The following is a 14,828-nucleotide window of genomic DNA, read 5'->3' as shown; positions in this document are numbered from 1 at the left end:
GCTCCTCCTCCCTCCGCGCTGCGGCGGCGCCGGGCGGGCGGGGGCGGCGGGGCGGCAGCGGCGCGGCGCGGCGGTGGGCGGGGGATGCCCGGGAGGCAGTAACATGGCGCCGCCGCTCCTCTCCGCGGCAGCCCCCTCCCCCAGCGCGGCCTGCGGCTCCCGCCGCCCCTAGAGCGGGGCGGGGCGGCCCGGCCGGCGCCGCGGACAGCGGTACCCGCCCGCAGGTAGGGCCGGCGGGCGGCCCGGGACGTGGGGGTGGCTGAAGGGGCTGCGGCGCGTCCGGGAGCGGCTGCCCCGCGGGGGCAGCGCCGGCAGCCGCCCCGGGCCCGGCCCGCGGCGCGGAGGGCGGGAGGAGGGGGCAGCCGGGCCTCGCCTTTCCGCCGCCTCTGCTCCGAGGAGGCCTCTGCATCCATCTTCGGCTCTGCAGGAGAGCTTGGCCCGTGCCGGTGCTGGTGGGGAGAAGGGTTGGGGTGTGGGGGACGCGGGGCGGGGGTGAGAACAGCTCTGCTGCTCCCGGTGTTGGCCTGCCTGGTATCTGGCCACGGAGCTGAACCTCCCGCACCAGTTGCCTCATTGACTTTGACTGTTATTGTGCGTAATGCTTCTCGAGTTGTCAAATAAAAGGTCTCTGAAGCTTTCCTGTGGGGAAAAAAAAACATGTCACAGACTCTCAATTAGGGATCGCTGCATGGTGTTTAAGGCACAAATGTTTTATGTCAAGATGTAACCTCACGTTTAGAGTTAGGGGACATGTGTGCTGCCATGTTGCTTCTGCAGTCTTACTCATTCTACAGCGTTTTTGCATCCCTGTTCTTGGAAGGAGATCCATTAGTGTGCATTTATGCCCTGTTCATGGAGTCTGTGTCCCTCATTTGATTTTTGTTCTGTTGTTTTCTCCCAGAGGTGTTTATCTTCCAGTAATGCTACTGTCACCTGTTTATCTTCCAGTAATGATATTGTAATCTGTTTTCTCTTTGCACTGAAATGAAAATTTTGAATAATCTCAAAATTCTGAATCATCCCCTACTTTCCAGTGACCACAAATATGGCTGAAATGTATTTTATTTACCACCTTTTAAAACAGTGGTTTTGTTTTCTGTTTCACATGTTCTACTCATGGCAGTGAATGTCACATCCACATTTCTTGCTGAGCATAAAGCCGGATAAGAGGTAATAAAAACAAATGTTCTGAAGTTTGGGTCATAAGTCTGCTAGGTCTGGTTAGATGTTAAATTCAGCACGAACTGATAGGATTGGAGCAGTCCTTGTGGTTGTGGTCTTCTGCAGGTGTTCCAGGTGGAATTTCTTCAGCCATCTGCTGAAACAGGTTGCTGTCTGTTAGTGGATATCATTTCAGAGGGACAAACTCTAGTCCAGTTTGGCGTTCACTTGAATTAACTCAGAAGTGTTTATAATTATGTAATCCAGAATCAAAATTGTCAAGTTGTCTTGTTAAAAAACTAAACAATAATTTTGTCAGGGACTGGTTGTTATATAATGCTTCAAAAGAATTGTCAAATAATAAGAGACCTTAATGTGTACACAGGTGAAGCAGCTCTTTTAAAAATCCATTGGGATTTTATGTTTCAATACTGACATTGTATGCTAATGCTTAATCAAGTAGTTGAGCTTTTGATCTTCTTCACAGTGTAGTTGATATTTCTACCCTGACTTGAATTCTAGAAATATCAATGTGTTTGGTAGGTGTTTTTCCAGAAACTTCTAGACTGTGCTGTATCTAATATAAGATACTTTAAGATCTTAAATTTCATCATACATACTTTAATTAATAATCTTGCTTTTCTTGCTACTTTTCTTTTGTGACCACGTTGAACAGCATGAACTATGCTTTTATTTTCATTCTTGTTTCATTACATTTTGAATGGGCCTAGTGCTAAAAATTCCTTTTCTGTCATCAGCTTTTTTTTCTTCTACTCTTCATTAACTTAAACTTACAAATGTATATTTTTACCTCAGTGAAGGTATCCTAACTTAAAGTTATTTATAGGATTAACATTCTTAATGGCTTCTTAACATAGTCTTGAGTTTCTGTATAAAAACTATGCATATTCTATCATCAAAGGAGCAAATGTGATTCAATACTTTTAACTCTTATTTTAATTCTGAGTAGATTTCAGGTTACCATTGTTCTGCATAACTGAGCTGTATTTGTTTAACATAAAATACGCATTCTAAGGAGTCTTTGGAAATAAGTAGTGACAAAAATGTTCATCAGTATTTAATAATTATGCAATAAATGCTTTTTCCCCCACATTTATGCTGTACTGTTTTCAGCTTTGTTGAGTGTCAGCTTCAGTTCAGCCTGAGAACTTTTCTGTTAGCTTCACTTCAGATGAGAGCTTTTCTTAAGCAAGGCATTCCAAGCAATGTGTTCTGTTTCCTTCCTAGGTAAATCCAATGATCATTTATATAAGTGCTTACAGGAAAAAAAATGATCATTCTGTTTTAATGAGCAAGAGGAATCCTGTAGTGAGATATTTGTTATATTTCAAGATTTTTAGAATTAAATTCTTAATTAATTCATTCAATTTTAGACTAAAGGGTTGTAATCTAAGAAAATGTGAAAAGCAAGTAACTTTTTGTTAAGCTTGTTTTTTTTTGTTTTGTTGAAACAAGTGTAGAAAAACGAGGTTGGATTTCTAATGTTTGTTAGGTTGAAGATGTTCAAACCTAGTTAAATGAACTGGGGAAAGCAAGGCCTAATATCTCTGTAAGTAAATTGTGAGAAGATTAATCCCTCTATATTTCTTTTATGAGGCTCATTGATATTTTGCTTATCTACAAGAGCTGTATTCATACAGCCTGAATTTTTATTAAGTTAAAGAAAGATGTCTCTGAAAAATACTTAAGCCAGAGGGTTGAATTAGAAGCCACCATGTTCAGTCAACAGGAAATGTTAGGCCTAAGGACCTTTCTTTATCCCATTCGTGCTCTCTGTTTGCCAGAAATGCATCTTCCTGTGGAAGAAGTCACTCCTGCACCTAAAGGACTTTAATTGCGTTGTTTCTGTATCTGTGACTGTTTGTCCTATCTGTCCAACTGGCTGTCTTGTTCTTTTTGGAACTTGCTACACCAGTCATCCTTTCTTTTGTCTTTAAGTCAATCATCTTTTCTTCTTGTCCAGGTGTGCTGCCCTTTATAGAATTTAGACAAATGGTGGAAGGTATGGAATTAACTTTAGACATCAGATATTAGCAGTTAATTAATAATATCAGCAAAAAATGCCTATCATTTAACTTTTTAAAAGAAAAAAATGTAACCTGCTAGCAGCATAATGTGAGGAAGGAGCTCCTGTTTTTCTGTTTGCCAGCCATTGGTATTTATGAACTTTAAATATTCTGGACTAGAGTTTATAGTTTTCTTGCAGAATCTACAAGGATACTTTCTGCCAATCCCACTTTCATTATGAGAAGGAATGTTTTAAATTTTCAAGTTTTATCTCTTCCATTTCCTTCATTGCTCAGTTTTATTTTTTAGGACTGTCAAATTTGACAGCATTGCACAAATACAGTCAGATCACTTCTGGAAGTGCCCTGAAATGGTCAAGCATTAACTACACTGGTTTTGCTTCACCTTTCTTCTTTTGCTTTATAGGAAACAGAAAATATATCTCCAGTCCCTCTAGGTAAGTAGATCACTGGGGTTTTCTTCCTTTTAAAATGCAAATTACTTTTTTTCAAAATTATGTCTTCTTAAGTGGTGTATTCTACCTACTAACTTCTGATTTTTACTGAAATCACAACTTGCACATCTACATGTATAGAAAATTGTGGAAATAAAGATAGACTCTTTAAATGTTGAAAGTGATTAAAATTTATCATGTGAATGCTGTATGCAAGTGTTGAAAGTATAAAGGCACCATGTTCATTTTGATTTTTGTTATTGTTTGGTTGCATGAAAAAGCCATCTCTTAATCGTGAGGCGTTTAAATTTAGAAAACAGAAATATCTACCTCCCCCCCATCTAAAGGCATCTTGGAAGGAGCTAAGCAAAACACTCAATTCAGCTCTCCAGGTAGCCATTAAGAGAATGTTATTCTTTACTGTGGCAAATATGTTCCATTCACTTTACTTTGAATAACTATGTACTCTTAAGTAAAACTCTTAAAAGTTCATAAAAGTTAAAAAATTTGACCTGGTTCTTTTATGCTTTAGTTTCCTGTTCTAAAGTGAAGCCTTAAAGTAAAATCTTACATTACCCAAAGTAGTTCTACACTATGATGAGATCAACAGAAAAGTTTAGTAAGAGTTAACAGTACTCTATACAGTGAGGCTTTGTATCTTGCAGTAAAAGGAGGCACAATCCCAGATCCAATGTCATGAATAAAAGGAAATGTTGACTGGACATGGCCAGTCGTGAGGAAATGCAAACATCCGTAGGAAAATGCATCAATGGTGCTGTAACATAAGCACTTTGGAGTGCTTGGACTCAGAGGAGACCGTTTGCTGATGGACTAATATCATTCTTGCTTGTCTCAATGGCCTGCTACAGTTTATGTCCAACTCTCATCTTTCTCAAACCAGAAGGTACAGATGTTTCTTGGGTTGGAGCCGCATGCAAGTGGTCAGTGTAGCTGCAAGGCTTGGTGTGCTTCTCACATAAGCAATAGGAGATAAATCAGCTACTGCTGTAGCTGCAGACTGACAGATTGTCCTCTGTGGACTGTCCAGTTTAGGAAGGGTGACACACTTGTGAAAATATGCATCTCTTCTTGCATGTTGGCCAGAAGAAGAATGCTGTCCTTCAAAGGTTTTACAGTTTTTGTTTTGTTTCTGGGGTTATGTGTGTTCATAGCTGTCTTTTCAGTGCTCAATTCTGGCAGTTTTCTTCTGTGCTGTTTCTGTCAGCCCTGATGTTACGGGAGAGCAATCTCTGTATTGCTACAGTGCAATACAATATAAATTAAAATAACTTATTAAAATAAGTAATCACAGGGTAAGAGCGCACAGCCTGTGAGCAGCTCTGTGCATGGACATCTTTTTGCACACACCTTGCTTTCTATAGGTATAGTAGAGGCTTTAGCTGTAAGTCTGATGATTCTTTACCAGGTACATATGAAGAATTTTCTCAGCAAATTTGAAGAAGTTTTTGCGAGGACTCTTGGTATATATACATTTTAAGCAGCTGCTTACATGTTCAATAGAAAAATCTTGAAACAAAGTGTCAGTTGTATTTTCTATGCTTCTGTAGGCAATTAAGGGAAAACAAAAGGATCTTTACTGCTTAAATAAGCCAGTAAGACATGGCTTAAGTCAGTGTAGGCTTCTATTCTTTGTAAAATTGTCTTCTGAAAGGTTTTGGAAGCAAGCCTCAGACTATGTACTGATAGTTTCCACCAAGTGTACCCAAGGTGTTTAATTAAAATCTTATGGAAATATGCAGGTAATTGTTGAATCTATTTTTGTAGCACATTTAGATACATAATGATGTGACATTTTATGGAGACATTTTTATTTTTTAAATAAGCACATTGCTATAAATATTAGTGAATTATTTGGAAGCTCATTTTTATTTCTCCATATTGCATCTATTTTAAAGATGAATATATACTTATTTATATAGTTTACTGTACCGTTTACATTCCAAACATCATGAAAGAATCTTGCTACATTTTAAATAGGCATGATGTGAATGTATTTTATTTCTGTGTTGAAAGTACAGAGCAAACACCAAAAAAGTGAGATTATTAGTGTGATTTTAGTACTGAAGTTGATTATACTGTAAAGATTATTTCAAGTTTTTCATGTGTTCAGCTCTGTTGCTGTTACTGTGTGACTGGAATTCTACATATGGATTTCTCTGTGCTACTGAAAGGAATGTAGAGTTTGGAGCTTACAGAAGCAAGTTGCAGTTCAGTGGACTGCAGTGAGAATCATTTCACTGAATGTTCTTATCTGAAGAGATAAGGCTGGAATTTCACATTCACATTGGATTCCTTCAGGAATTGTCTTTTTTCTCTGGGACAGGGTGTTAGCTGTTGCCTAGGTAATAGTCCAGGGTGACTCTAACTCCTCTAGGGACAGGGTTATCACTTCATATATTACATTTCTAATTTGGGTAAGTAACATATTTGTCAAGATGGCATCTAAGGTGCTATTTTGGTTTACAGGGGAAAGGTATTTTCTAAATTATTCTTTCCTACTGTCATATTCTCACTTTGAGCAGTCGGTCTACAACAGAGGGAGACTCCTTTGAAATTAGAGTGGCAATTACCAACATTTTTTCCTGAAAATTTGCCTTCTCTTTTGTTATGCCTGTCAGGCAACATGCAGTACAGAAGGAAAAGAGGATGCAAAGGATGGTGTTTGTTTGTATTTTGTAGCAGCAACAGGTTTTTGACCACGCAGAGTCTTCTGAAGGTGTCAGAACATTACCCAAGTTTGTATTGTCCATTGCAATTGTTCACCTCTGTTCCTTGCTATGATATCTTTATGGTATGCTTTAAATTTCAGAGTTATCTTGGATTGCACATAATTTTTTCCAGTCAAAATTTGAATTTCTTCTGAGATTCCACAGCTCTGCTTGACAACCTGTTCCAGTGTTCAGCAAACCCTCACTGTGTGATTTTATTTTAATGCTCTTGCTCTACACTTGCTGCTAACTTTCTTGGTGTGTCTTGTGAATGTTGCATCTCATCCTTTTATTATACTCTACCTAAAGTCTGGATCTGACTTTTCTATATCAGTACATTAGATAGTTCATGACAGCAAGCAGATCCTTACCATTCTGAACAAACTTTGCTTCCTCTTGTTATGTAATAGTCCAGCCTCCTAACTGTTTTGATGAGGCTCCAGATGTTTTCTCTCCAGATCATCAGCTGTCTTGAGGGGCTCAGCTCTGGATATGGCACTTCAGCTGTAGTCTTAGAGTAGCAGATAAAGGGCAGTAATCACTTCGTCTCATTGCTGTGCCTTTGTTAATTCATCCCAGTCTTTCAGTGCTACAAGTGACATGATGCTGAATCGTGTAGGGTTTGTTGTCCACCAGGAGTTACAGGTTCTGCCCCAAAGCGGCTTGGCAGCCAGTTGCCCCTCAGCCTCCACTGTTGCATGGAGTTATTTTGTTCTAAGTGCAAGCCTTGCAAGTGTTTGTAATAGGTAAATACAGTTCTTACCAATTTGGCTGCACTAACAAATGTGAGCCCTTTGTTTTCCCATCCTGTCAGATCCAGTTTCTGTTTAGATTTAAAATGTCCAAAGTCTTGCTTAGAATGCAAGTGGACTTCTTTTAGGTGCAAAAATTTCAGTGCTTCAACATAATTTCTTTTCCTTAGATGTTATCCGGAATCTCTTTACAAGGGATTACCTCACAAAATTCCATGTGGCCTGCAGTCAAATAATGTTACAAAGATGAGGAAATGAATTTATCTCCAACTTTTTTCCAGTAAGTTTGCCAGAAGGACAGCACTGCTTTTCTTTTTCACAAGGATTGATTTTTTTACTTGTTTATCAGGCATTCAAAATTCACAGACTTCACAAACTAAGACATGGAACCAGATAAGAACTTCACGTGCAAATACAAGATTTAGTAATGTTCCTCGAAAAGAGAAAATGAGCACACCTAAAAAATTTACATCTTCTCACCTACAAAAAATACTGGCAGCATGGAGGGAGTTGATTTTAGAGAGATGCTCCGAAACTGCATCTCCCTTGAGTATGACAAGACATAGTAAAAGAGTGAAAAATATGTCCTACATGCATTTCAGTTAATAAAAATCTTCATGCTTTGGATTAAAAAAAACCCCAAATCATAATTGTTTCTTCCACCATTGGATGTTTTTGATATGGGTATTACTTGTCTACTCATAATACATATCCATCTGTGTGTATTAGCATATGGTGGCATATGTAGCCATTAAATAAGTACAGTGCTGTATGATGACAGGTTCAAAAAAACTAATTCCTCTTGAGATCTAAACAAGACTAACTCTGTTAGCTTGAGCCTGCATATGAAGAAATGAGATTGTTGCATAGCTGAAGAATAGTGGAATAGCTGTTAAACTCTGTTTAAGTTCCATATATTGTGAGGATATACTCTTAGTGTCATGATAAGGATCTTATTTCTTACCCTGAAGCCTTAGTCATGATTCAGACTTGCCCATAATCTTGTTAATATTCCTTATTAGTGAAAGTACCAAGTTCACAGTTTGAACAGTTAAAAAAAAATACTTCATTCCTTCAGAAACTTGAGACGGGTTATGAACTCTTTGCAGACAGTCTTCATCCCTGATTTACTTTGGCATCCTTTTTTTGGGATGTGTTTCCCTGAGCTGTCAATGCCAAACATTGAAATTTCTGGCAGCCATTCATCTCTTCTTGACTTCTGATCTCAGCTCAGTATCCCCATTCCTTGAAACATAAATATTTAGAAGTGACAGTTTAGACTCTCCTGCATGCCGTGTTTTTCTTTCTTTGCTGTTATGTGAACATTACCAAGGATGCTGGGTTCACCTCCTCTTTGAAGGAATATCCAAAAAAGTCTATACACAGTGTTTTTTACTGTATAGATACAACCAGAAGGATCAGATACTGTATTCCCTACAGATCTCTGAGGTAATAAGTCTGAAATTATTTGGTTATGCTTAAGTCTTGTGTCTAGTGCCCAGATGTGTACCAGAAATGTACATTCTTGGGGTGGTCAGACAGTTTGAGTCCTTGCAACTCTACATGACCAGTGCGCTGGGGATGACATGGGTTTATTCTGCCTATGATCTTTAATCATTAAAACATCTTTATTCATCTTTATTTCCTTTATCAATCTAAATAGTGTTCAGAATGAACACTGTTAGTTCTCTGTATAAATACTCATTTAAAGATGAATGTATTTCCTCCAAGGTAAAGCCACAGGTGCCACAACTAATTAGAGGATGTATTGAAGCAAACAATTTATTTGAAAAACTGCTGTGTTTCATGGGTAAATAGTGGACATATTATCATTTATCTTTACAAAATCATTCATTATTATATTTTTTAGCATGTGTAGTAATTATCATCTTCTTTTAGTTACAGTTAATTGCCATGAAAAGGAGGATATGATAGTTTGCCCTATGAAACAGGTTTATATGTGAGATCTGGCAGGTATGTGTATTAGTATGTGGGGTAAGTATTCAAAATAGCACCAAATGTCATTAATATCTTACTTCTTTCTTAAGTATTTTTAGCCTTTCAGTAGTTAAGTAGCTGAAACATTACTAAAATACATGTTTTTGTAATTAAATTTGTAACAGTTTGCACAAAGGGCTATGTGCTGATTTAGCTCTAATGGTGAGCTTTAAATAAGGATTGTGTAGAGGCTAAGGAATGAACACTACTTCTTCATCTGTTGGCACCAGAACCTTGACTGCATGGTGTTGTCTGCTGCTGTGACCTCTTTTTAACTGAGAATTGGATCATTGTTACAATATATTTATTTTCAGTGACAAGTTGTTCTTACTGTGTTGTCAGATACTTTTTGCAGTTAGTCATGTTACATGTGAATATGTGGATTTCTGATTGAGGTGTGTCTTCAGAAACTGCTGTGGTGGATTTTGTATACCTTCCTGACAGAGCTTGAAATCCATACGCTGAATCATGGGTATTTAGAGTATTACTATAGTCAGAAGGCAGAAATTCTTGCCCATAGAATATTAAAATAGCTTGTTGATGTATTGATAATTTGTTGCATTATTTGTAAAATTTGCTACATTCTAATTTTAATACAGGTAGCACAACGACCTGTGGAATATGAGTGATGACAAACCCTTTTTATGTACTGCCCCTGGATGTGGCCAGGTAATGGTCTGAACTGAAATTATTAGCACTGTTCAAATTAAACAGTGAGATGTATTTTTAGAGATTGAAGAAAAGGGGCTTCTGATAATTGCTATGAAGTTGCTATGTTTTGCTGAAAAGTAACAATTTATAGTATGTGGGTCTATACCAGCCCATGATTCCAGGGAAGGTGAAGAGAGAAGTTCATGTCCCAGATGTCAGCTTCACACTGTAGAACAGAGAGAAGGAGTCAGGCTCTGGACATTGTATTCCCTCTGGAAGAGCTGCTCCACCACTTAGTGAGGCCAGAAAGACAGACTTAAGTCTCTTAGCGTGATAGAATGCAGAAATTTCTGGCTTATGCTGTATGCAGAGGTAGGGTGCAGGAGTTATGGAGAGCTGGGCATTTGGAACTCTGGGCAGTAAAGTTCTAAGGAAAAAAAAAAAGTCCCTTGTTTGTTTCACCCTGTCATACAGTGATCCTACATTTTAAATTTCCCTCACAGTTCCACATGCACATGTCCCTTTCATGGAAACATTCTGAATTACTGTACTCTGAGGTGAATTCAGTTTATGTATCAGTTCCTGAGAGATGATTCTTGATGTGTATCTGTTACGTGTGGAATGACTTAAATTAGTGAGGCATAACCAGAAGCATAAATTGGAGCTCAAATGTTCACAAAGAAAATTAAGAATTTCAATGTTTTGTGTAAAATGTGTTCTTTTTAGGAAAGCTGCATCTTGGGAAACATTTTCTTAGATTATGTCAATTGAAACGCTAACTTCATCCACAATTACAGATGCGTAGCAAATTAGTGAAAATAAACAAATAGTAAAAGTAAGAATATCTCTTTTACAGCACTCAGTTTGTCTGCTTACTGCTTTTTTATAGCATATACTCCAAATATTGGGGAAAGTATGCATGAAATGAGCAAACCTGAGAGGTTTTTAAAATGCTGGTAAGGTTTAGTTAATTCACAGCATTTCAGCTGTCTAGCATTATTCTAGTGTTGCCCATTCTACCTGCCCCTTGTTTCATATAGTAAATTGGCAGGGACAGGAGCTAGAATATTTTATTTTATCTTTATGCTGTTAAATGCAGTGAAGTTTGTGATTACAGATCAATTCTTATTAATGTCGTAATACACACAATGCAGTAATCAAGTAGTGGTGATTACTAGACATTGTCAAGATCCATTAATACAGCAAATGGCTGTTTGCTGATGGTTGATGGAGGTGCAGCACTCTGAAATGTTATCTTGGACTTTTGATGAATGCAGGCACTTGTACTGCAATTTCCCTGGTATATTTAGTTACTATGAACATAGTTTGAGTTTTATAATATTTCTGCTTGGTACTGTTGACCAAGGAACAAGATATATCTGCCTTAGAGGGTGATATTTTAACATAGTAATGATAGTTTTACATTTTGTAAAAATTGCATTCTGTGGAATGGCATTTGTTGTGTTCACACTCCCAATTACAAGTGTTTCTAAAAACTTTCTGCTGCAGCGTTTTACCAATGAGGATCATTTGGCTGTCCATAAACATAAACATGAGATGACACTGAAATTTGGGCCGGCTCGTAATGATAGTGTCATTGTGGCTGGTAAGTATATACCTGTATTAAGTTTTTTCACTTTTCTGCTGGAATGGGCATGTGCTTTATGCATTTTCTGTATATAATGCATAGATTCACGTTAAGAGAATGTGATACGTTTTCTGCACTGTATTTGTCTGCAGTGTGTGCTTAGGCATTGTTTTCTTACATAATGCATGTCAGAATTTGAAGGCAGTATTATTCTCCATAAGTTAGTTTTATTCGTATCTGATATATAATCAAAGTATTTAAAAATTATCAATACTTATATAATTCATTTAATTGTATAAGCATTTAATTAAAACATGCTAATAAAGACTACTCCTAAGAGGATCAGTAACTAAATGAAACTGTATTTCAGTTCTAATTATTCATTGATATTACTTGTCTTTTAAATTTTAAAACACGTAGCATCTTTTACGTATCATGGTGATATTAGACGAATGAATCAGTGATTAGTCTTCCAATGGGATAGTAAAAGAAAGATCAAGTATTTTGTTTTCATTTTGGTTTAAATTCAAAATACTTTATTCACACCTCTGAATTCATGTTATACCCTTAGTAATTACGGCTTTTGTCCAGGATCAGAAGTTATCACCCGTGGATGATTGAACGCATTATACATTTGAGAATTTTTGAATGAAGATAGCATGTGCTAAGTATGTGGAAGTTGCATTCAGTCTGGGGTTTTTTCAGTGGTGGAGCAGCCTAAATGAACTTCAGAAAGACTTTCAGACATTTTCTGTTTTTTTTTCCTTGTACATTGCTAATTTGTCACAGTGAGCAGATAAAAAAATATTACTCCAAAATTACCAGTTAAAAATGTTAAAATTCTGGGTGTGCTTCTTGTCAGTTATACCACAAGAGAAGAGACTTTTCAAATAATCAGGTGTTTAAAAATTAAGCCATGAAAGTGTCTCTGTGCAGCCACATTCCAGCATAGGAACTGTTGTAGACACCAAGATTAATAAGTCCACACAATCATATTAATTCAGAGTATTTGAAATGCAAGTAACTTCATGGCAAGTGTAGTTAATTTTGACCTGATAATAACAGCGAAATAAGGCAAATCTATATACTAACAGGAGTTTTATATAAAGATGTTTCTGAAGCTACTTCATGGGATAGTCATCCAGATGCCAGAAGCCTTATGATTCCAGCTTGATCCAGAGGCATCATAGGAGTCAATCCGATTTGTGCACAGAACCACGCTTTCCTTTCAAAGTTCCGTGCACTTGGAAGTAACCACTGCTGTTGTCAAAATAGGACAGGAAGCAAACTGGCTTTGGACTGTGCGCTTTCCTCATTTCTTTTCTAATTAAAAGCCTTCATATAGTCCTTATCTATATTTTTAAATAAAGTCTCCTTGCTCATTGAAGTGTTCTGCTGTGCACTTGAGAATAGCTTCCTGTGGTTCATGCTCACAAAAGAAATGCAGTGGTTCCCTGCTAGGATTGTCAGGGGCTCTGCAGGCTCCGGGTGCTGGTCTCCAGCAGGTGGAGTTTGCCTGCCAGCTGCCTCCCTGCGGGGCCGAATGCAGCCCGAGGGTTCCCAGCCACCTCCTCGTCTCTTCCTGTTTGTTTGTATTCTGAAAACTATTTAGGACGAGTAGGTTCATAAATGGTATTGTAAAATAAAATTGTGGGGGTTTTATACACTTCTTTTCAGATCAGACACCAACACCAACTCGATTCTTGAAGAACTGTGAAGAAGTGGGCTTATTCAATGAATTAGCAAGTCCTTTTGAAAATGAGTTTAAAAAGGCTTCTGAAGATGACATTAAGAAAGTATGTTCAAAACATTTCTTTTCCTCAGAGCTTTCACTTTTTAATATCAGAATTTCCATTGAAAAAGAAAAGTTTGGATTTATATATTGCCTTCTAAACTATACCAATAATCATGTTAGCTGCTTATATGTGTTGTATGTAGAGAATACAAATCTATGATTACTCTTCTGAAGGTTAGTTTACCTGATTAGTTTTTCATATTTAGCCTTGATAATGGGACACATTGTCCTAATCATGTAAGTATCTAGTTTATATCTGTTGAAGTTAACCACTAGTTTTGACTGAAATTTCTTGAGGTCCTGAATAAGAAAACAAGGCTTCTGAAAAGTAAAGAGGTTTTAGCACAAAGAAAAACACATGAAAACAATAGTATGTGAACACTGATCATTTTGATTGTTTTTGAATACTGATGTTGCTGTAAGAATCAGTCATCATGATAATGATAATTAAGTACTGAATAAATTTTACAAAGTGTCAGTAATTTGGTTATGATTATATTCATTTTATGTTGAAGTCACTTTTGCCTAGAAACTATTGATTACAACATAAAGATCTACTTATATTTTAACATACAGATTGAAATATTAGAAAAACTTGAACTACATCTGTTTAGGGACTTCATGTTTTTGTGAGAAACTTGCCATGCATTTAAGTGTTACTCTTGTTACTTAATTAAATGCTTCCCAGTCATAACTGGTTAGGAACCTAAACATTTAAATATTTCTGCAAGTGAAAGATTTTGTTCAATGTCCCCTTTGACTAATTTTGTCTTTAGTTGATTACCTGGTTAACTTCTGTAGGTAGTGATTAAAAATATGGTCTTATACCTATTTATATAGATTTTTCAGAATCAGTGGCTTAATTTTGTTTGTTTCAGTAAAGATTTATGATCAGTAAAGAATGGATTATTATCCATTTCTGACCAAGCCTCATCCCTACTTTGTAACAGTTGTATCAAATAATGGATTTATAAGTTTACTGGTTTTAGTTTCTGTATGCTGACTGTTTTTAGACCGTGACATATGTTAAAATTGATTTTTGATTTACCAAGACTGTTTTCTGGATAGCTCACCACTGTCTTGGAGAAGGTTGTATCTTCTTGCAAAGAATTTCAAACATTTTGTCTATTTCTTTAATTTATACTAATTTTCCAAGCTGTACTCTGTGTTACAAGAAAAAACACAGTCCTGCCATATCTGTGCATGATTTATATTTATAAACAATCATGACAAAGTATGGAAAAATGTACCATAATAGCACGCTTTCTAGGGCATTGATAGTTGGGTTTTTTCTGTAATATTTCATAGTCTCTTGTGATACGAGAAGAGATTCCACTTCTTACAGTCTTCCCTGTCTATTAATAATATATTGCACAGGAAAACTAGGAATTTTATTGAAAAAAAAGCATTTGGAAAACCTTCTTTGGGGGAAATTTCTTCCAAAAGTATTTAGATAGCGGATGAGACTGGAATATAGGCTTTCAAATCTATTGTATTGTTTTAAGTACTTTGTAGCTCAATTTCTTTAAGGCATTCTAGATGTCCTGCTGAGTTTTACCCATGTAGTAATATAAAATTTGCTTTTTCAATAATTATTAGCTGCAATAAGCTTGAAGTTTGTCTGTACTAACTTGCTCAATTTGGAAATGTGGTTAGAATTTTGTGCTTTGTG

General features: G+C 37.0%; 1 protein-coding gene across 11 annotated transcripts in view; it reads left to right on the top strand.

Moving 5' to 3' along the window:
* Positions 1 to 14,828, top strand: part of ATF2 (activating transcription factor 2) — a 49,158-nt gene that overhangs the window by 170 nt on the left and 34,160 nt on the right. For 3 of the 11 annotated variants that reach the window (XM_030277517.4, XM_072932273.1, XM_030277510.4), the window contains exons 1-6: positions 116 to 224; positions 3,616 to 3,646; positions 9,024 to 9,098; positions 9,722 to 9,791; positions 11,283 to 11,379; positions 13,039 to 13,157. In XM_030277517.4, the coding sequence (XP_030133377.1) occupies positions 9,744 to 9,791; positions 11,283 to 11,379; positions 13,039 to 13,157 (264 nt within the window). In that variant the 5' untranslated portion in view covers positions 116 to 224; positions 3,616 to 3,646; positions 9,024 to 9,098; positions 9,722 to 9,743. Of the gene's footprint in view, positions 1 to 85; positions 225 to 314; positions 453 to 1,123; positions 1,171 to 3,615; positions 3,647 to 3,924; positions 4,036 to 9,023; positions 9,099 to 9,721; positions 9,792 to 11,282; positions 11,380 to 13,038; positions 13,158 to 14,828 lie in introns of those variants that run through there. The other 8 variants (XM_030277516.4, XM_030277509.4, XM_072932270.1 and 5 more) reach the window with 7 other exon arrangements.

The sequence above is a fragment of the Taeniopygia guttata genome, chromosome 7 (genome assembly GCF_048771995.1).
Source record: "Taeniopygia guttata chromosome 7, bTaeGut7.mat, whole genome shotgun sequence".
NCBI classification, from domain to species: domain Eukaryota; kingdom Metazoa; phylum Chordata; class Aves; order Passeriformes; family Estrildidae; genus Taeniopygia; species Taeniopygia guttata.
Note: the sequence above shows the minus strand (reverse complement) of the source record. Positions and strands in the feature narration are given on the sequence as shown.